Raw genomic sequence first — 21309 nt, forward strand, 5'->3', positions numbered from 1 at the left:
TGTCCTTGGCAAGGACCTCAAGGTTGGTCCTTATACAGTCTGCAGCTGACTGTGGCTGCAACATGGTTGGCATGAAATGACTCATGGTCATTTTTCCCTCATTTATCTCATAGGCTGACATAAGCCTCTGCTGATTTGAAGGGGCCATCTTAAGCAACTGGTTGTAGATCTGGAGCTTGAGTGGCTCATTTCTCTTTTTTATGTCAATGAATTGTTGCTTGATGCCTGTCTCAGCTCTCCTTTGCTGACTTGAGGAGCTGACCTCTCCTCCAAGGGTTCTTTCTTGTTCCTACTGAAAGGAACTGGCAGATGCCTCCATGCTCGGTGGGCCCATGCCCAATGATTGCCCGATGGGCATCTCTTCTTTAGAAAAGGGATTCATTCTCTGCCTTTTCTCCCCTTGATTTGTGGATGTGGTGAGGGGAGTCTCCTGCTCTGATCCAGATTTAAACAGGAACGCAATAGATTACAGAGATAACCATAAATACAGAGATGTGATAACCATAAAAATAGAGATGCAGCGGAAATAATACTTCATTTCATTACTGTAAAATACTGAAATATGCTTACAAATAGAAATAACCCAGCTAGGGCGATGGTAGCTTATCTCTGAGAAGAGATGTGTCGGCTACATGCCTCTGAACTGTTTCCAACTGTGTTACAATGAGGCTCGAAGGCCTATTTATTGTTGAGAAACAATGGAAAACCCTTCACATCCCGAAACCTTACCCTAGAAGATGAAACGCCAACTTGTGGGCCCCGTTTGGGTAAATTGGTACATCAATTTCCCGGGGTCGTAACTTTGGCATGCGATCTCCGTTTGACGCGTACGATAGCTCGTTAGAAAGATCTATCCGAGTACTCAAAACGGCTCCGGAAGTTCAGGACCCGAAAAACTGCTAAAAATAGTAAACTGTGCTACAATTTAGGAAACTGAAAAGACTGAAAGAGACAGTTGTGGGGGTCCAAATGGGTTGGTGGGTGGCCACCAACATCCACCTGGATCATTCCTCCCCCCTTAGGAAGCAATGGTCCCCATTGCGTTGAGTTCCTCCATCTGCTGAACTTGTCCTGCAATCTCTGATGTGTCCAGTGATGGTGGGAAGCATGGTCGGCGATGGTCCACATTGAACATTTGGTGCAGGCGAAAGAATGGAGGAATGATGTGCTCCAAAGCATTGTTCCCCATAGCCTTGGTACTGCTGTAAGGACCATGTTGGAGTGGTCTGAGCTTCTGATGGGTTCTGGTAAGGCGTTCTTTCTGTCGATGCAACCAGACTTTGTTGCCCACCTGAAACTTGTGTGGTACCCCTGTGGGTGAGGAGAAGTTGTTCCTGTGTTCTGTCATGACCGTATCTCTTTGCTGCTGCTGCTGCATGGAGGAACCCTTTGCGGGGGTCATGGATGTAGCAACGATCTTCCCCTTACTTTGGGAGTGAGTCAGACAGATGAATTTCCTGGTCTGTGATATGAGCTTGCTGCCTTTCTTAGTGGTGATCAAAGATGTGGCAGTAGGTGGGGCTACCTCTGGTATCCTGTATAATGAATTATTCAAAGAAATAATGACAGCATGAGGCCTGGACTCATACACAGCATGTCGCCTCCACAAGTATGGCTGGCCTAATAATACATCACAAACATCCAGAGGTGTAACATCACACAATACCTCGTCTATGAAGGGCTTGATGCTGTAGGGAAGGCGGCACTGCTGGCGAACTTTGAGATCTCGTCCTTCACGAAGCCACCCGATACTATATGGCTGTGGGTGTGGTGTAGTTGGTAGGCCCAACCGCTTCACGACCTCTGCTGAAATAAGGTTCTTTTGGCTGCCACTGTCGACAATGAATTGTAGCGGTGAACCCTTCACCCACATCTGTGAGTGGAAAAGACGCTCCCCCTCCTCTGGATCTTCGGGATCATTTTTCTTGATCTTGGCAGTGGCAACAGTGGTGCTGGGATCCGCATCAATGATCTTCTTCCCTTTTCCATTCCCCTTGTCGGGTTCTGGCTCAGGGTCGGAACATGCATCTGATTCGGAAGCCTTCAACTCAGCCACGAGCGACTGCTTGGTCTGACACTCACTTGTGTTATGAGTGGGACTCTTGTGGAACTCACACCACTTTCCTGTGTCCTTCTTCGGCTTCGTGTTGTTGTTCTTTTCTTGCAGCTTCGACGGGTTGTCTCGGGTCACCCCGCCTTGGCTCTGTCCTTTGGGCTTTGGATTTGCAGATCCAAAGTCTCGCTTCTTCTGTTTGAACTTTTGTTCGATTTTGACAGCGTATCGGTATGCTGTGCCGAGTGAGGAGATGTTCAAGAACCCCATCTCTTCCTGGATGTATCTGTGTAGGCAGCCGCGGTATTTGAGTACCAGATGCAGCTCAGTATCTTTGATACCCAACTGTGTGCGAAGGGTATGAAAAATGTTTGTTAACTCCGGCACATCTTGGTCTCGTCCCTGCCGCAGTGTGGTCCATTTGATGTATTTGTCCTCATAGCTTCCGACAGGGTAGTACTGCTCCTTGATGGCATCCCGGAAGTCATTCCAAGTGGGTGCGGTTGAAAATAGTGAGCCTGTACTTTCATCCTTCTGCTCGCAGTAGGTTTCCCACCAGTCCTTGACGTGGGGGCTGCTTTGAGAAGAGCGAAAACAATCTTTTCCCGATTTGAAAATTCATGAACAGAAAAATACCCATCTAGCAGATTTAACCATTTATCTACGGCATCTGCGTCTATTTGACCCTCGAATATGGGGATTTCAAAATTAACTTGTACCTTGAAGCGTGTGGCATTTCCAGAGTCGCTATTGGAATCCGATGCGTCGCCTCTGGGTAGCCGCTGAAGAATCTGCGCAAAGCTATCCATCATCGCGTTCCGTTGCCGCTCGAGTGCTTCTTCGAGCAAGATTTTGATAGGATCTCCTGCTCCCTCGTCTTTCTTCTCATCCGCCATGGGAGGCCGTCGGGATTTGCGAGGCTGGTCTTGCAAAGGTTCGACCAGTTCAAGCCCTAACTCCTTATATCCTAACCTTGTTGGGGACATGCAAAGAAAAACAAAGAAAAAGCAGACCGCTCTGATACCACTGATCTAGATTTAAACAGGAACGCAATAGATTACAGAGATAACCATAAATACAGAGATGTGATAACCATAAAAATAGAGATGCAGCGGAAATAATACTTCATTTCATTACTGTAAAATACTGAAATATGCTTACAAATAGAAATAACCCAGCTAGGGCGATGGTAGCTTATCTCTGAGAAGAGATGTGTCGGCTACATGCCTCTGAACTGTTTCCAACTGTGTTACAATGAGGCTCGAAGGCCTATTTATTGTTGAGAAACAATGGAAAACCCTTCACATCCCGAAACCTGACCCTAGAAGATGAAACGCCAACTTGTGGGCCCCGTTTGGGTAAATTGGTACATCAATTTCCCAGGGTCGTAACTTTGGCATGCGATCTCCGTTTGACGCGTACGATAGCTCGTTAGAAAGATCTATCCGAGTACTACCACTTTGGGAGGCCAGATTCCCAAAAAAACGTCGTTTAGGGCCTCAAAACGGCTCCGGAAGTTCAGGACCCGAAAAACTGCTAAAAATAGTAAACTGTGCTACAATTTAGGAAACTGAAAAGACTGAAAGAGACAGTTGTGGGGGTCCAAATGGGTTGGTGGGTGGCCACCAACATCCACCTCGATCATGCTCTCTATCCCTCTTCTTTCCCTTTTCTTCTTTCTGTGGAGTTTGTAGCACTGAGGCCTCCACTGTCTTTTCTTGCCTAGGAGGCACATTCTCTTGAACCCGTTGCTCAGTGGATATTGGGGCTTCAGCTGTTTGTTCTTGCTGTATTGGCTGCCCCTCTTTTTTCCCTTCTTCTTGCTGTTCTACTTGCTTTTCTGCTTGCTGTTCTGCTATAGGAGGTGGCTGTACCTGCTCCATCTGCTTCCCTTTATCCTTGCTGGATTCCTGTTGAACAGTTCCGGCTACTTGCTGCTGGGTTGTAGAGGATGAGGCAGCTGCTCCGAGTTGCCTTTGATAGGAAGAGGAAACCTGCCCACAAGTTTCCAAGTCAGCCTCTTTCTCAATATTCTTTGCCTCTCTTTGTAGCATTTGCTCTCTAGTCATTGGCTCTTCTAGAGTGCCCTCTTTCCAACTTAATGAATTGGCATGTTTCTCAATATGAGGCAGTCTTACGTGAGCTTAGCCACACAATTTGTATTTTACCCTCCTGAGGGAAATGAAATGATTAGGGTCATAAGGTACCCATTGGAAACTGGTTTGCAATTTGAGGGTCTCTAGGATCAAATTTGCTTCCTTCCATCCTTCCTCCCTTTTGTTGTATAGAAATGGGCCTAGCTGGTTCCTTACTTTTAGTTGCACCTTCTTGTTTTTACTGTGGAAATGGACAAAGTCTGCATTTCCAAACTGCCTAAAATATTCTAAGGCAAAAAGTCTCATAGGGACATATCTTGGCAGCCTATAAGGGTTCAACTCACAGCCATATATTCTGATTACTGTATGGTGTTGGTAAAAGTACCAATCACCAATGCTGTAGGCCTTTGAGAGGTGAAGTATCCTTTGCATCTCATCTGTCAATCTTGGAGGAGGGACACCCAATAACAAGGTCATAGCTGGATGGATAAAAAGGTCTATGAATTCACAGTAGGTGTATGGTGAAAAAGTTATATGATGAAAGACTGAAGACCAAAACACCACAGACCTTGGGTTTCCCTGGGCATTTAGCTTCTTGAGAGGAACAGGGAAAGCATCTGGTTGACAAAATAAGAACAAGTGATAGATGTACCTAGTGTATTTAAACACCTTTTCCCTTTCTAGATTCATCAATTGTTCATGAATCTTGTTGGCAATGTATGTAGCAAAATCATAGTGCACAGCAGGAGGCATTCCAGGGGAGAATATGGACAGCATGGCCATAATGGTTTCATCAACATCCTCATATGACCCATAACCCAGGATGTAACTAATCAAATCCACAAGCATCTTGCCCAGCTCATTGAGGTATTGATATCCTATAGGAGGGGTTCTCACAACTTCAGAGCTTGGTTGAACGAACAACTGATTAATTTTGATGATCTGAGCACTAGACAGCTTGCCCCCTTTCTTTAGCAAGTCATTGATTGAGAGAGGAGTCAATGGCTTTGCAGTATGAAAGTGCAACATCTCATTTATGGACTCAGGGGTGATATGGAACAATACTGAACCTGAGGGGCTAAGGACAGCTCTTTGACATGGATCATAGTTGGAGCGGAATTGATTTATCAAGTCTGGGAGGACATTGACTTGAGGGAGATTGTAAATGGGCAAATTGGAGTCCCAAATTCCTAAAATATCAGCCCCAGTGAGATATTGGGCCTTTAACTCATTTTGCAGGTGAATGTTAAATTTGGAACTCATGGCAAATGAGTCTATCATCTGGTAATCCCTATCACCCAGGGCCTTCCACTCTAGCTCTCTATGTGGGGCATTCAGAGGTTGAATATTCAGGGCTACTGGTGTTTCCATGGTTAAGTAGTACTATGACTTGTACTAGAACTGGTTTCAGTGGGCAGAACAACACAGAGGGGCACTTTTGCAACAGTGAGGCAAATTGCAAGGAAAAATGGGGTAAACTATGGTGAGAATAGTTTAAAGTGCTCCAAAGAGAGTTAATTGAGCATATGCAGGGACTAGTACCACTGTTTTCCTGGTGAATTTGTGCAGCTCAGGTTTTAAGTCCACGAATGCGCGGACTGACTGTGGGTTTTGTGAAAACTTGGCTAAACGAGGCTCTGCAGGTGAATTTCGACTCAACAATTGAAAATGAAGGCTGGCCACCGGGGATTTGCTGGTAAATACAAGCTTCCTCACTCTTTTAACTTAGTTTCGGACAATTATGGACACAACCAAGCGTGGAGGGAACGATTTGGATAAATACCTGGTGAATTGCCGGCAATGGTTACAAATGCAGGTGGGTTGAGGGCGCCAACGGTCTTCGGGTCGATTTCTGCAGGTTGGCGACGGATGGTCGTAATTTGCATGCAGAGGTGAGCAACAGTCTTTTTGGAAAAAGTGACAAAAAACACGAATTTTGGCTAAAATATGGACTTTTTGGGTTATTGGCGCTTTTTTTGGATGACGTCAGCATGACGTCATCAGGTGGGGTCAGGGTCGGGTGACGTCAGCATGATGTCATCGAGTGACGTGGCGGCCTGTGAGTGGTCCACGGGGATTGCATAGGTGGCGGACATGTCGGAGCGCTGGCGGGCGGGGGTGCTGACAGGGCGCCGAGTTGAACTGACGTGGGCGTGACGTAGTAATGACGTGGGCATGGCGGTACAGCGCAAGCGGTAAGTGGTTTTTCTCGGATCGCTCTGGATACGGTCATGGTATTGTCAGAGGGCAGCCCGAGAGAATATGGGGGTGACGCGTGGCAGAGGCCTGACGTCACCCTTTGACAGTTTCTCGGGCGATAAAGTGCAGTCATCGGGGGCGACCCGATATGGATGTGGGTCGTCGGATGGGAAAGCCCAGATCCGATGGTCGACAGGTCGCTAAAGTGCCAGGACATTACGGCAGCGGGCGGAGGAATTTTTTAATATATTTTTCGACATGCGCGCCTGGGCGGAACTTTGGTATATAACGAAAATTTGGGTTTTTCAAAGTATTTTCTGTGGAAAATGCGCATCATGCCAAACTTTGGATAAAGCAGAAAAGTGGGTTTTTTGGTGTATTTGGCGAATAGCGCGGGTTAGGGGTAATAGTGGGTTTTTTACAAGGTTTGTTGCAAATGAAGTGGGTAAATGACTTCAAAGGTTTGTGAAGGGAAAGAGGGGGTAGGGCTTAGGTTATCAAACTGACCAGAGGTCAATTTAATCCCTGTTGTTGGGCATATGGCTATAATTGCCAGGGGGGAGGGAATATTTATACATTGCTTGGGGTTTATACACCGTAGTGTTTATAATAGTAGGGGAAAAGGGGAGTATAGGGGATTTAGATAATAAGAAGTTAGGAGTTAATATGAGTGGAGGAAGGGGGTGAGGGGGTAAAACACTAAGTTTTTATGAAATCAACTTAGTTTAGGAAGTAGATCAAAATGAAAAGAATTTTACACAAGAAATGTGGCTCTTAAAGAGACAAGAATCCACAAAAGACTTTGACTTTCTTTCATGAACATAGGTAGTATTGAGAGGTTAGCAATGAATGTGATGGGGGATAATCTGGAAGTTTAGACATGCTTCATTGTATTGCTGCAAAATTGCTGAATAAGAGACCTGCACTGGCACCATGTTGTTAGCTTTGCTTAGGCCAGTGAAGTGCCATAAACCATGCTTTCTGCAACCCCAACTACCTACCCATTCTATTGCCTAGCATTTTTTATTACTTCAAAGAGGGTGCATTTAGACTTGCAAACCCTTATGTGCCGTTTCTTTTCCTTTGGCTTTTTTCTTTTGATTTTCTATCTAAGGCTAGGCTTATTTCTTCCAAGGCCCCAGATTAAACAGTTGGGAACCTTCATTCTCTACCTAACTACTTTATCTGCCAAGATTAAACAGTTTGGACAGACTTCTTTCTCTATTGTGTAACAAGAAATTGAAACATGGCATGATCCAGATTAGGCTGTTGGATCACCCATCCAAAATTCATTCAACATCAAGCTATGTACACATATTGCCTTCTCTTGAAAATATGGGATCTTTGCATCACCAAAGCAGAGCATATTTGGAACTTTCTTTGCCAATCATGAAATATGAAAACTATTGGTATAGGTATCTAACACCCTCTATCCTATTTTTCACCCTCAACTATAATTCTTCAAATCTAGACTCTTTGTTGCAAGGTTATCTACCACAACTATGTTCTCCTCCTCGTTATGAGAAAAGTTTCACATGATCATCTCCCTCTGACACCTCATTTGTGGTTGTATGTGTTGTTACCTACACACCACAATTGGTTAGTTAATTGGAAAACATAAAATAAGTTACCTATTAACCTCCTCACTTCTGAGACATCACAATATCATATCTAACTCTAAATGGTACTCTCCTTCTTTGCTCTATTCTGATTCTCAATCTCTTGGTTTTGCTCTTTCCTCCTTGAGCAGTCTTCTCCACCTCTGTGTTCTAGTCCTAGATGCAATCTGCCTTTATATGTAAATGTCCAAAGAGAGCTTCAGGATCTCATACCACAAATTATGCAATGAGATGCCTTATTTTATTTTGGAATACCTTGGTCTTTCTAATGACCAAGAACTCAACCCCTTTTTTCTTAACTTCCAATTTTCTTAGTAGTCTCTGACTTGGTCTTTATATAATAAAACATCATCCAGGGAAACTTTGTCTTACAATGCACTTTTTAGTCTTAGACCATAAACCAAGTTTTAGGGTCACACCCACACCTTTGAGCCATCCGAGGAATCTAATTTCCTCATGCTCTTCTTGTCCACACGTGTAGGAATTTACAGGGTAAGTTCCTCAGAAAGAACACCAAAAGGACACCGCTCACAACTAGATCTCAAATCAATACACCAGTATTTTTGACGTGGTTAAAACCCTCAAAGTGCAAGGAGGGAAACAGTCCACGGCCTGTCCCAACGTGGGTACTACAGGCAATTTATTAATCAAAGAATGAAAATTTACATAAGCTTCTCTCATGCACGGATTACCCGAACAATGACCCTCCATGCGCTTTAAATAGAACTCATGGACCAATCGGGTGTCAAGCCACGGATCAAGTGTCGGTAATACCGAGGTGAGAGTGAACCGTCGTATCACTACATATCGTGACCGTCGGATTGTAAGTTACAAAATGTACAACGGTAAAGAAACACACTTTACCTAACTCTAACCTAACTCTATACTAGACCAAGTTGAACTTAACTATATCCTATGTGTCGGAATATCCTAACATCCCCCCTTAAGAACAACTTGGGATAGGATTGAAGGATATACAAATATGACACAATACGAGAAGGAAGGAGGCACTAGAGCCTATCCCCCCTTAGTGACAACTTCCTGAACTCCAAGCATATATCGAAGTTTAGTGAACTTCGCCTCTGTGAGAGCCTTTGTGAAGATGTCTGCAACCTGATCATCTGTTGGACAATATTGCACTTCAAGAACATGGTCATGAATGAGCTTTCTGATGAAGTGCATGTGTAGTTCAATGTGTTTGCTGCGCTGATGCTGGACTGGATCTTTGCATAGCTGAATGGCACTTTGATTATCACACCAAAGTGTGGTTGGATGCTGCTGCTCAAAGCCAAACTCTGATAGGATCTGACGAAGCCACAAGGCTTCCTTACTAGCTTCCACGGTACCACGATACTCTGCTTCTGCTAACGAAAGAGAAATGGCAGCCTGTTTCTTACAAGCCCATGTAATAGGTCCTGAACCAAGAGTGAAGACATAACCGGCAGTAGACTTCCGATCATCAGGGTCACCAGCCCAATCAGAATCAGTGAAACCAACTAACAGAGGAGCTGCTTTGGCACTGTAATGAATCCCAAACTGTATTGTACCTCGAACATAACGAAGTATTCTTTTAGCTGCTTTCCAATGACTTTCACGGGGGTTTTGCATAAAACGAGCAACAAGCCCAACAGCAAAGGAAAGATCAGGACGAGTATGGGTTAAATACAAGAGTTTTCCGACAAGTTGACGGTATAAGGTAGCATCAACTTCAGGAGAAGTACAAGAGACTGAAAGTTTGACTCCAGACTGAAAGGGAGAAGGGGCTGGCTTACAGTCTTCCATGTGAAAATGACGAAGAATATCACAAGCATACTTGGACTGGGAAAGGAAAATACCCTCCTGGGATTGCAAGACTTGAAGACCGAGAAAATAGTGTAAGTGTCCTAAGTAAGTAGCTCATTTTCAAGTTGATGGGCTCTGATTTCATTTTTAATCCCAAAAACTTTAGCGAGTTTTTCTAATGCTTCATGAGGAGTCTCAAGGTCTGCAATGTGGAATGTAAGATCAGGAGAAATAGACATCCCTATCAAACCACGTGCTTGATCTTGTCTATTTTCCCATTTTGCAACCTTGTCTTCATCTTTTGGTTTCTTCTCTTGGTCTGTGGCTATTCTGAAGAGACCTTTACTTCTAAGTAAATCTTCCATGTAGGCTACCCATTGGAAGTAGTTAGTGCTTTCAAGAATGACTTGGCATGGACTTTCCATTTTTTTTAAAAAACTGAAGCTGAAGATGCTGAAAGTAAGTGTTCCAATGGATAGATCTCGAAAAAATAGGCGGTTTTTAAAAAAAACGGATCTGAAAAAGGATTCCGGATGAAGAAGTTATGGCTTTTTGAAAAAAAATTGTTGAAGTTGCCGGCAAAGTGCGCGAATGTGCGGGAATGAAAAAATCCGCCCCCACAAAATGGAGACTTGAACCCAAGACCTCTACTCTCTTAAAATAGCTTTGAACCAATTGATCTATACAAAAAATTTGAGAGAGAAAGAGAGAAGGGGGGGGGGGCTGGCTTGGTTTGCGTGCTTGCCTTGAGAGAGCTCTTTTTCCCTACAAAACACAAAACACAAAACCCAACACGAATATGCAAAGAAAAACGAACCTTGCGGCTCGAAGTTAGCTTTAGCCAAAAAACTAGAAATTTTAAAAACAAATCTCAAAGTTAGCTTTAGCCGAAAAACTAAATATTTTTCTCAATGTTTCTGATTTTCCGAGATCACACTAAGGTGCAGGGAAAAGAGCATACGCATGAGAAAAATCCTTCCTTTCTATTTCTGATTTGCCCAGATCGCACAGAGTCGGAGGGCAAAGAGCATACGTAGAAATGAAAGGTATAGATCTGGTTAAAAAAAGGGCTAAATAACCGAAACCGAAAGAAGCAGAGAGAAAATAACAGTAAACTGCAAAAAAAAACACTGTATACCTCCCGATCTGAAAAATGACGCAGCTAGGGCTACCGGAAACCTTTTCGCGTGAAACGAAAGGGGTTCCTCACTGGAATAGATGCTCTGAACGCAACAGAGCAGTCCTCTCGACCCGAAAGCAGTCAGAAACAGCAGATCTAGGAAACGACAGCCGCATGCAGTTCTACCGGCTTCAGATTTGGATCACCAACGGACGCGGCCCTCAAATAGCTCTGATACCATGTAGGAATTTACAGGGTAAGTTCCTCAGAAAGAACACCAAAAGGACACCGCTCACGACTAGATCTCAAATCAATACACCAGTATTTTTGACGTGGTTAAAACCCTCAAAGTGCAAGGAGGGAAACAGTCCACGGCCTGTCCCAACGTGGGTACTACAGGCAATTTATTAATCAAAGAATGAAAATTTACATAAGCTTCTCTCATGCACGGATTACCCGAACAATGACCCTCCATGCGCTTTAAATAGAACTCATGGACCAATCGGGTGTCAAGCCACGGATCAAGTGTTGGTAATACCGAGGTGAGAGTGAACCGTCGGATCACTACATATCGTGACCATCGGATTGTAAGTTACAAAATGTACAACGGTAAAGAAACACACTTTACCTAACTCTAACCTAACTCTATACTAGACCAAGTTGAACTTAACTATATCCTATGTGTCGGAATATCCTAACAACACGTTGGTTAACATGACACATAGAACTCGATGCTTGTAGGAGCTTGTTCATCTCAACTTTCCAACTAGAATTTCATCACTTAACCAGTACCACACTTCTTGTGCAATTTAGACTGGTCACAGATATAGTTCTTTTTTTCACGTCCTTTCTCCTCACAGGCTCGAATTCTCTTCATGGTCCGACTAATCGATTGGGTCTTGCCCAATGTTAGGGTTAGTACTAGTCGTGAGAGTCAGCTCTTTTCTTCATACTAGTACCAAGGAATGATTTGTTTGGTTCATTTTCATTTCAAATCCACATTGTTCTTTAAGTTGAACCTGAAGGTCATCCAATGCTTCAATGTATTTATCTCATCTCTCCAACTACACGATGGTTTAATTTCAATAACAATTCATTCCATTTCAGCTTGACTATGATAGCTAGTCGAGGTATCATGAAAAGTCCCTTGACATTCAAATTTGCAGATAGGGTGTGGTAACATCGATGTTGACAAAATTCATAGTGATATGCCTTCAAAACATTAAATCTATAAAACTCCTAGAATGTATAAATTGAATTTTAGCAGGATAATCTTAACATGGATTTCTCTATTTTCTATGGGAGCACCCTTAGATTCCTACTCCCTTATCAATACTTGACAAGATTACTCATTCCATTTTGTGCTCAATTCCACAATAATCTTGTGTTTTTCAATCACTTTAGTTAGACACTGCCTCTTCTGAGCTTTAATTCACAATCTCTCTCTACATCTTGAACAGAGCTTCTATTCTAAGATCTATGCTCAACACAACCTCAACTAAAACAACATAGGGGGTTTCACATTGTCTACAACAATCACATCCATGATAATTTAAAAAAATAAAGGAAACACAAATTATTGTATTACTACTTAAGAGCATAATTTATAAAAAATTTACAAAGGCTCTTTGCCCAATTATTCTCATGAGCTACTACTCTATGGGAGCCTTGACTGTCTCTCTAATTCCTTCCCCTCTAATTTTTGAGAGACTTACTCTGACATTCTTGTACACACATTATATATACAACTTCACTTGCTAGAAATATCTCAACAGAAACAATAGGAATGGGAAATCTGTCTAGTAACTTAAAAGTACCAGATTCCTAGCTCTACACGTTACATTGATTGTTGAAAATGCACCAAGAAATTCCTAATTTAATTTCACCTTGATTAAGTTAGGAGAAAATTCGAATTTCAATTTCAGTAAAATACTTGGAGGTAGTTAACTGAGGTGACACGGCTCTTGTCACTCAGTTAACTCAATTGATTCTAATTGAAGACACTTGAGTTCAGTTCTACATGATTGATTTGTAGCAATATATTTAAGTTAATTTGAGTTATTTTCAGCATAACTAGTTCTCACTGTTAGTAGACCTAGTGGAGGTTCATTAAAGGGTGTGTAAATTTTTTCACACTGAGTGACAAGGGTGTGTAACCTTTTTCAGACTACGTAATCATCTATCTAATTAATCAATCAGCCAAAATTAACTCATGCATACAAAGAATTCAATTTCCCATTTGAGATTGGAGTTCAAGGGCAGTGTACTATTAGTTGTAAACTAGTCAAAGTTGTACAGGTCATGCTTGCAGTCAAAGAAATACATATAGGAATTTTGCAATCCAAATTGGTGAATTTCCTTATTAAAAGGGGCATAATTCCCAAGGGAACAATGCAAGGAAATAGGGGCTTGGAGGCTCAAAATTTTAGCTATGTATAGGCCAAGGTCAGTCAGTCAGGCAGAGGATAGAAGATACAGGTGTAGGTTGAGCTTAAGCTTGAGCAAAGTATATTGTATTCATCCATATTCTTTGATTAATGCAATACATATAGTAAGGGGTTCTGAGCTATTTCTTTCCCCTAGATAAATCTCTGTGTATGTGTGTTAATTCTTGATGCATGTTAATGATTTGTGTTCTTGATTGTGATTTTCTTTCTATAGATGAGTAGAGTAGCTTCAAGTCCTGTGATCTAGTAAATTTCATGAGAAATTTTGAATCTACACACTAATTTGTACATGGTATCACAACAGGAATCACAATAGAGAAGATAATTCAAAGTTTCCTTTGTAGGTGGATCGAATTTATAGGATCAATTCTTGAGAGCTAGCAGGATGGATTTCTATGGACTAAGACTCGAGTATGCCCTTGAGGGTAGCTCGAATTATGTTTCTTGAAAGGACGAGATGGAGGCAATGTTGGAAGATAATGGGCTGAAGGAATTCATAGATAATGATATCCCAAAGCCTCCAACATCTGATGCTCAAGATCTTGCAGAATGGAAGAAGTGTGTAGCAAAGGCGAGGAGGACTATATTGGAGGGAGTTAGAGACCATATTGTCTCAAATAACCATGGAAAGGAGACTCAATATGAAATCTGGCAGGCCTTGAAAGATTTGTTCAAAACAATACTGACCACAGGAAGCTGGCAGTAAAGGACAAGCTTCGAAATATCAATATGTATAAGGGCGACACAATTCTATAGTACCTCAATAGGTTCACACAATCTCATCATGAACTTGGTCAAGTTGGTGTTACTATAGCATAGGATGATATGGTAAGCCTAGAACTTATAGGCCTTCCCAAGAGCTTTCACAACTACTAGTATTTGGTAAATGGGAGGGAGAAGTTACCAAATTGGGAACACCTTTGGTCCAATTTGGTACGGGAGGAGATAAAGCGAAGCACTAGGGACAAAATCAAATCCAAGGGTGATGATGAGGAGAATTTTTCCTTGGCCAGAAAGGAAAATAAAGGGAAAGGGAATAAATCCCAATCCAAAGCAGAATCGGGTCAAGGGGGCAAGAAGAAATACTTTTCCAAAATAGTGTGCTTTCACTGTCATGGACTGGGACATTATGCCACGAAATGTTGACACAAGAAGGAAAGCAAGAAGACCGTAGGAGGAGAAGTGAGTGAAGCCTTGGATTCATACTTTGAACTTAATTTTACCCTCATGGCATGCATGGCAAGCACAATGATGGGTAGTGTGTGGTATATCGACAATGGTGCTTCATTCCACATGACAGGAAACAAAGTTTTTTTTAGTGAATTGGAGGAGAAGGATCTGCAGATGCACATTGAGATGAGAGATGATGGAAGGTATAGCACAACCAACATTGGTACCGTTACTTTTCAGAGGGATTCTGACTCCCCTCTAAGGTCAAGGATGTGATGTATGTATTGGATTTGAAGAAGAATCTAGTTTTTGTCGCGATGTTGGAAGACCATGGTTACATTGTGATATTCAACAAAAGAAAGGATTTCTTGAGATACATCAGCATTGGACAAGTGAAGCATATCAGGGTTTTAGTGAAAAACCTCTACAAATTAGATGTAGAAGACTTTTCAACATTGAGCACAAAAGCAAAGAAGGTGCAGAGTTGAGATGTCAATGAATTATGGCATAGAAAACTTGGCCATTTGCATCATGGTTCTTTGAAGATCATGCAATAGAATTCTACAGGCCATCCCAATGGAGCTCTAGAGAAGCGAGATACATGCAAAGGGTGTACCTTGGGGAAGTACACAAAATCCACCTTCAATGATTGAGATAACAGGCTGCATGTAATCCTTGAAAAGATCCACTCTAATGTATGTGGACCTTTCTCGACAGTCTCCACTGCCAAGCACAGGTATTATGTTATATTTGTGGATGATTTCTCATGAAAGTGTTGGATCTAATTCATGCAAAAGAAAAACTTGGTATTCTCCAAATTTATTGAGTTTAAATCACTTGTTGAGAAAGAGGCTGCTAGGAAAGCGAAGGCTCTTAGGAGTGATAATGGTGGTGAATACGTGTCGAATGAGTTTAAAAAATTTATGTGTAAAGGAAGGCATTGGACAGGAGTTGACAACACCTCATAACCCACAATTGAATGGGGTGGGTGAGAGAAAGAACATAAGTATTGTGGGAGCATCATGGGTGATGTTGCATGAAAAAATCCTACCTCTAGACTTGTTGGCTGAAGCATCCAACACAATGGTCTATTTGCATAGTAGGAGTCCTCACAGGATCCTTGGCATGAGTACACCAGAGGAGGCTTTCTCAGGGAAGAAAAAAGATGTGTCACACTTTGGGATATTTGTGATGTGTGTGGAGCCTAATTATATTCTTTATTTATAGGTACCGTTGCACTGGACCCTAGTTCCTAATGGGGTGGAAACACCACCCTCTTAATCGCAGTCAAGGCGAAGCTAAAAATAGATGAAAATTTTCCTTGTAAAATAATGTAATTTCATAGTCAATCTGAGTCTTTTATTAGGCGGATGATCTGATGGTAGAAGTTATGTTAATTTATGGATTTTTTTCCCTAGAAGGCAACCCTTTTTTTATATGACAGAATTGTATTATGTCTATGTATTATTTTTCTAAGCGAGAAAGAGAGAGGAGACTATGTGAGAGTGAAGAGGAAATTACAACATATCTGCTATAGGTTGTATCTCTTCATTTTTCTTGATAATATAAAAGGAAGGAATAACTACTTCTCCATGGACATACCCCAAATTGGGTGAACCACGTATATCTATGTCTCTCTTGTTTTATGTGCTTTTTGTGTTTGTGTTTCTACAATATTTTATGTGTTCCATTGCTCTGTAATATATAATTTTCTAACACTTTGGATCATGAGTTTACTTTCATGTTTCTAAGGAAGCAAGGAAAAATGTCTTGCCAACAACATACTTCGACATCTTTGTGGGGTACATTGATACACCTCATAACTATCGGGTGTACTTACCATCTCTCAGGATGACAGTGGTCGGATGGGATGTGAAGATTGATGAGGAGAAGGCAATGATGTGTTCTCTTGAGAGGGAGCTTTAGTTGCAGCCTGATCATGAGATTTTGGCTCCAAAGGAAGAAGCTCAAGAAGTTATGGAGCAACCACAAGCAGAGGAGGAGACAATGGAGACATCCACTCAAACAAAGACATCCAGAGAAGGAAGGAAGAAGACTAGGGAAGCTGACAAATTATTGCATGATGCTAGAGAGAATGTGGGAGAAACCACATCACAACACATGAAGAGGAGGTCACCGGATCGGTACACTTGGTACATGGCTCTAATGAGTGAGCTAGTTGAGATAGAACCATCCTCATTTGAGGAAGCAGTGCAACAACTAGTGTAGTTTGATGTGATGGTAAAGGAATATGATTCCATTGTCAAAAACAGTGTTTGGGAAGTGTTCCCAACACCAATAGACAAATTAGTGGTTGGTTTGAGATGCCTTTACAAGGTAAAGCATGCAGTAGATGGGACCATAGAGAAACATAAGTCTAGATTTGTGGCCAGGGGGTACTCTCAGGTGGAGGGAATTTACTATGAGGATACCTTTTCTCCAGTAGCAAGGTACCCATTCATCAGGTCAATTATAACACTGTCAATGTAGATGGGTTGGAAGATCCACCATATGCATGTATTGAGGAGGAGGTGTATATTGAACAAACAAAGGGGTTTGGGACTTTTAACACAAATTTGCATGTGTGCATACTCAAGCGAGTGTTGTATGGACTCAAGCAAGCACTACAACAAAACCAGTGATTTGCGCCAGATTTAGCGCCAGATTTTAGTGCATTTTTTTTGTAATTGTGATGAGCAACCTGGCGCTAAATCTGGCTCTATTGTACAATTTTTAAAGCGTCCTTTTTTGCACCTGATTTTGCATCCTTTTTCACGCTAGATTTTGCATCATTTTTTACACCAAACTATGCATCATTTTTTGCGTCAAATTTTGAACTAAGATTTGCATCTTATTTTATGACAGGTTTTGCTTCTAGTTTTGTGTCATTTTTTGCATCTATTTTTCATTCTCTTTTGCTTCCTATTTTGTGTCATTCTTTGCTTCCATTTTTGCACCATCATTTGCATCAAGTTTACACTGTATTTTGAATCCAATTTAACGTCTTTTTATGCATCCATTTTGTGTCAGTTTTTGCATCTAGTCTTACGCCAGGTTTTGTATCTAGTCTTACACTAGTTTTTGCTTCTATTTTTGCACCAGCTTTGGTGCCTATCTTTGCACCATGTGTTGAATTTGATTTAGCACCAAATTTTGGATCCATTTTTGTGCCCATTTTTGCATCTTTTTTTGGACCATTTTTTACATCCACATTTACGTTTGATTTGTCTCCATTTTTCCCATCTCATTTTGCACCATATTTTGCGTCATTTGTTTCATCCAATTTTGCATCATTTTTAACACCATCTCTTGCATCTAATGTTACATCATTTTGAGCATCCAAATTTGCATTTATATTTGCATCTTATGTTGAGTCATGTGTTGTGTCCACCTTTGCATCTTATTTTGTGTCTAATGGTACATTCAATTTAGAGTCATTTTTTACGTCTACTTTTGTATTTGTTTTTGCACCAAGTTTTGCATCCAATTTTAAGCTATTTTATGCCCCTTTTTGCACCATTTTTTTGTGTCTACTTGTGTCCAATGTTGCACCATTATTTACACCGACTTTTTCATCCAATTTTGCATTTTTTTGGTGTCTAGTTTTACATCGTTTTCACCATCCAAATTTGCATCTTTTTTTGCCTCATTTTGTTTCCACATTTGCATATAATTTTGTGTCTGAGTTCAAGCCTAAATTTGCATGTGATTAGGAATCATTTTTTACATCCAATATGGCATCCTTGGTTTCACCTTTTTCCAGCCCCATTTTGCATCTTGTTTTATGTCTTTTCTTACATCTTTTTTTTTTCCTTTTTTGCACCCAAGTTTGCATCCCAAATTTACACCATTATTTGCATCATCATTTGGCATATTAATTTGTAACGTTTTTTGCTTCTTTTTAACGCTCAACTTTGCATCTTATTTTACATCTAGTTGTTGTCTTTTTTTGCATCTAATTTGGTGCCCATTTATGTGTCCTTGTTTTTGCCCAATTTGATATCCTTTTGTATGCCATGTTTTGTTCCCTTCTTTGTGTCAACTATTGCACAATTTTTCACTTCTAATTTAAAACACTTTGTATGTCAATTGTTTGCATTTTGTATTAATTCCTAATTTAACATCGAATTTTACTTTCAATTTTGCATCCATGGTTACATCCGCATTTGACTTCTTATATAGAGTATATTTTTCTTTACATATATGACCCCCTTTATAGATTCATAGTGAAATATATGATAGTTTCTAAATATCATTAAAGCAGATATCACAATTCAAAATCATTTGTAAAGAAATTTAAGAGAAATTGACAACATCCATCCAAAAAAATAACAATGTGTCATTAACAATTTTCAAAACATGTATAAAATAGCAACATAATACTAATAAAATCAGTATTATTTTTCATCAAAACAAGTAAAATTCAAATATGATTAACAAATCAAAATATTTCATGAATATCGTTATTCTACGATAAATTAACAACATACATAAATCAAACTCATCGTATGATTACAAAATCAAAATGTCTCATTGATATAGGGTAAATTCACAACACCCATCTAAACATAACAATGTCATTCTACACAATAATTTCTTCATAAAAAACAATGCATGTGCATGCCTAGCTACCACCACCAAGATCATACTCATGATCATCTTGACCATCCTCATTACTCTGATCCATGTCATCACCAACACCGGAACTATCATCATCATCTCCTCCTTCAGCACCATCATCCTCATCCTCATCCTCATCATCTCCTGATATATGTTGAACATAATTTGGATCATCGTCTTGGCAATCATTACCTATAGCATTCTGACAAAAAAAATCAATATTACATGTTAGTATTAATTACATAACACAACGCATGTTTTTGTTATACAATGTTAACCATAAAATGAGGTAAGATATAATACCTAATAGTACTAAAAAATAAAATGAAAATATGGTTTAAAAGTATATTGGAAATCCAACTAAGATTACATACCATAGAGTCCATCCAAACAACAAATTCAACCCATCTCTTTTGCTGCAGCACCTCCTTTTCCAAATGATTTGGAGGTCTTCCATATTTTAGTTCCTATCAATCAGTGAATAGGGAGAAATTAGATAACAATGACTTTCTTCTAGTACAAAATTTATTAAAAAGTTATCACATGTTTAATATACTTACAAAGGTTGTTATCAGTTCTTTTAAACCTTTCTGGCCACTACGATGAGTGACTTTTGTCTTGGTTAACCTCGCCTTGGATGCCTTGTCCTTAAACATAAACCAATTCAATTTATTTTCACACAAATACATGTCTAAGATACTTATAAGTATTAATACATTCTAAATAATGTTTAATAAAAAATTCAATACCTGAATGCTCTCATTGCCGGCTTTTCTTTGTGCATCCAACTTCTCATATGATTTTACAAGTTCTTTCCATACTTTAAAAGGTATGTCAATAGGTCTTTGTTTCAGTCTTTGATCTTGAGGTATTTTTTTAATTTTTCTTGTTTGGTTAAAAATTTTGGTTAAAAAAAACCGAACAAGTAATTCACATCAATGGCATGGGGACCCTATGGATATGTGTAAAAAAATGGCTATAAAGAAAACATCCAAAAAACATATGAGCTCTCCCTTTGATGGTCACTTGGGGCATATGGCTAGAAAGGAACAACTCCATTTTCGAAAATCAAGGACAATCCTTTCTCAAAGTCCTTCCTAATATTTGCTCCAAATGTCTTAAAATGAAAAACAAAATTCAAACGTCATCCTTAAACGTCTCCCTTAAATATAACGTTGGACCATAAATTCTTCACTTTTATTGTTATCGGCTCTGGAATGATTTTTCTATATGCAATTATATAATGAAATATGTGTGCACTAATGAAAAAACATTGAGTTTCATTTTTCATAATCACAAACAATGAAAAAAGAATCACACGTAACTAGCATCATTTTGGAAATTTTATATTTATTAAAAATCTTTAACATGTTTTCCTCCCATATCTCATAAAAAGGTGTGAAATTTTTTATATACTCTCCAATAAGCACTACAACAAAACCAGCGTTTTGGAGGTTTTACACTAAGTTTTTCAACATCGAGCTTACTAGGGCTTGCACCACCGGGGTTATTAGTAAGAATCTCATGAGGTTTGCATAGCCATGATTATTAGAATCAAAATAGTAGGATTTGCACGAAAAAACAGTTCATAGAGCTTTCCTGCTGGGGATAAAATCACAAGTTCAACTTCTGCAGTGCAGAGCACCGAGAGCTCGTAAGCTTTCTTTAGCAATCCACCTACGTTTGGAAAATGTAGCCTGCCTGCTGGCGATGTTCTCAATCCTCTTCCTCTGCATCTTTCCCCTCACTATTCTTGTATGTCCTCTTTCGTTTTTCCCTCCAAACAAACCCTCTCAAATTGGTACGGGAGGAGATAAAGCGAAACACTAGGGACAAAATCAAATCCAAGGGTGATGATGAGGAGAATTTTTCCTTGGCCAGAAAGGAAAATAAAGGGAAAGGGAATAAATCCCAATCCAAAGCAGAATCAGGTCAAGGGGGCAAGAAGAAATACTTTTCCAAAATAGTGTGCTTTCACTGTCATGGACTGGGACATTATGCCACGAAATGTTGACACAAGAAGGAAAGCAAGAAGACCGTAGGAGGAGAAGTGAGTGAAGCCTTGGATTCATACTTTGAACTTAATTTTACCCTCATGGCATGCATGGCAAGCACAATGATGGGTAGTGTGTGGTATATCGACAATGGTGCTTCATTCCACATGACAGGAAACAAAGTTTTTTTTAGTGAATTGGAGGAGAAG

At 40.3% G+C, this 21309-nt stretch overlaps 1 protein-coding gene across 1 annotated transcript; it reads right to left on the minus strand.

The window, feature by feature from the left end:
* Positions 1-18883: 18883 nt before the first annotated feature.
* On the minus strand, positions 18884-20571 carry LOC149244694 (uncharacterized). The gene is made up of 3 exons (XM_089368046.1): positions 19667-20571; positions 19481-19573; positions 18884-19308 (listed from the first exon to the last, which is right to left on the minus strand). The coding sequence occupies exons 1-3, from the start codon at positions 19793-19795 to the stop codon at positions 19111-19113; spliced, it is 420 nt and encodes a 139-aa protein (XP_089224172.1). The 5' UTR covers positions 19796-20571; the 3' UTR covers positions 18884-19110.
* Positions 20572-21309: the final 738 nt, after the last annotated feature.

The sequence above is a fragment of the Pinus tabuliformis genome, chromosome 8, assembly GCF_031772625.1.
Source record: "Pinus tabuliformis cultivar Carrire ecotype Pingquan chromosome 8, CPIR1, whole genome shotgun sequence".
NCBI classification, from domain to species: Eukaryota; Viridiplantae; Streptophyta; class Pinopsida; order Pinales; family Pinaceae; genus Pinus; species Pinus tabuliformis.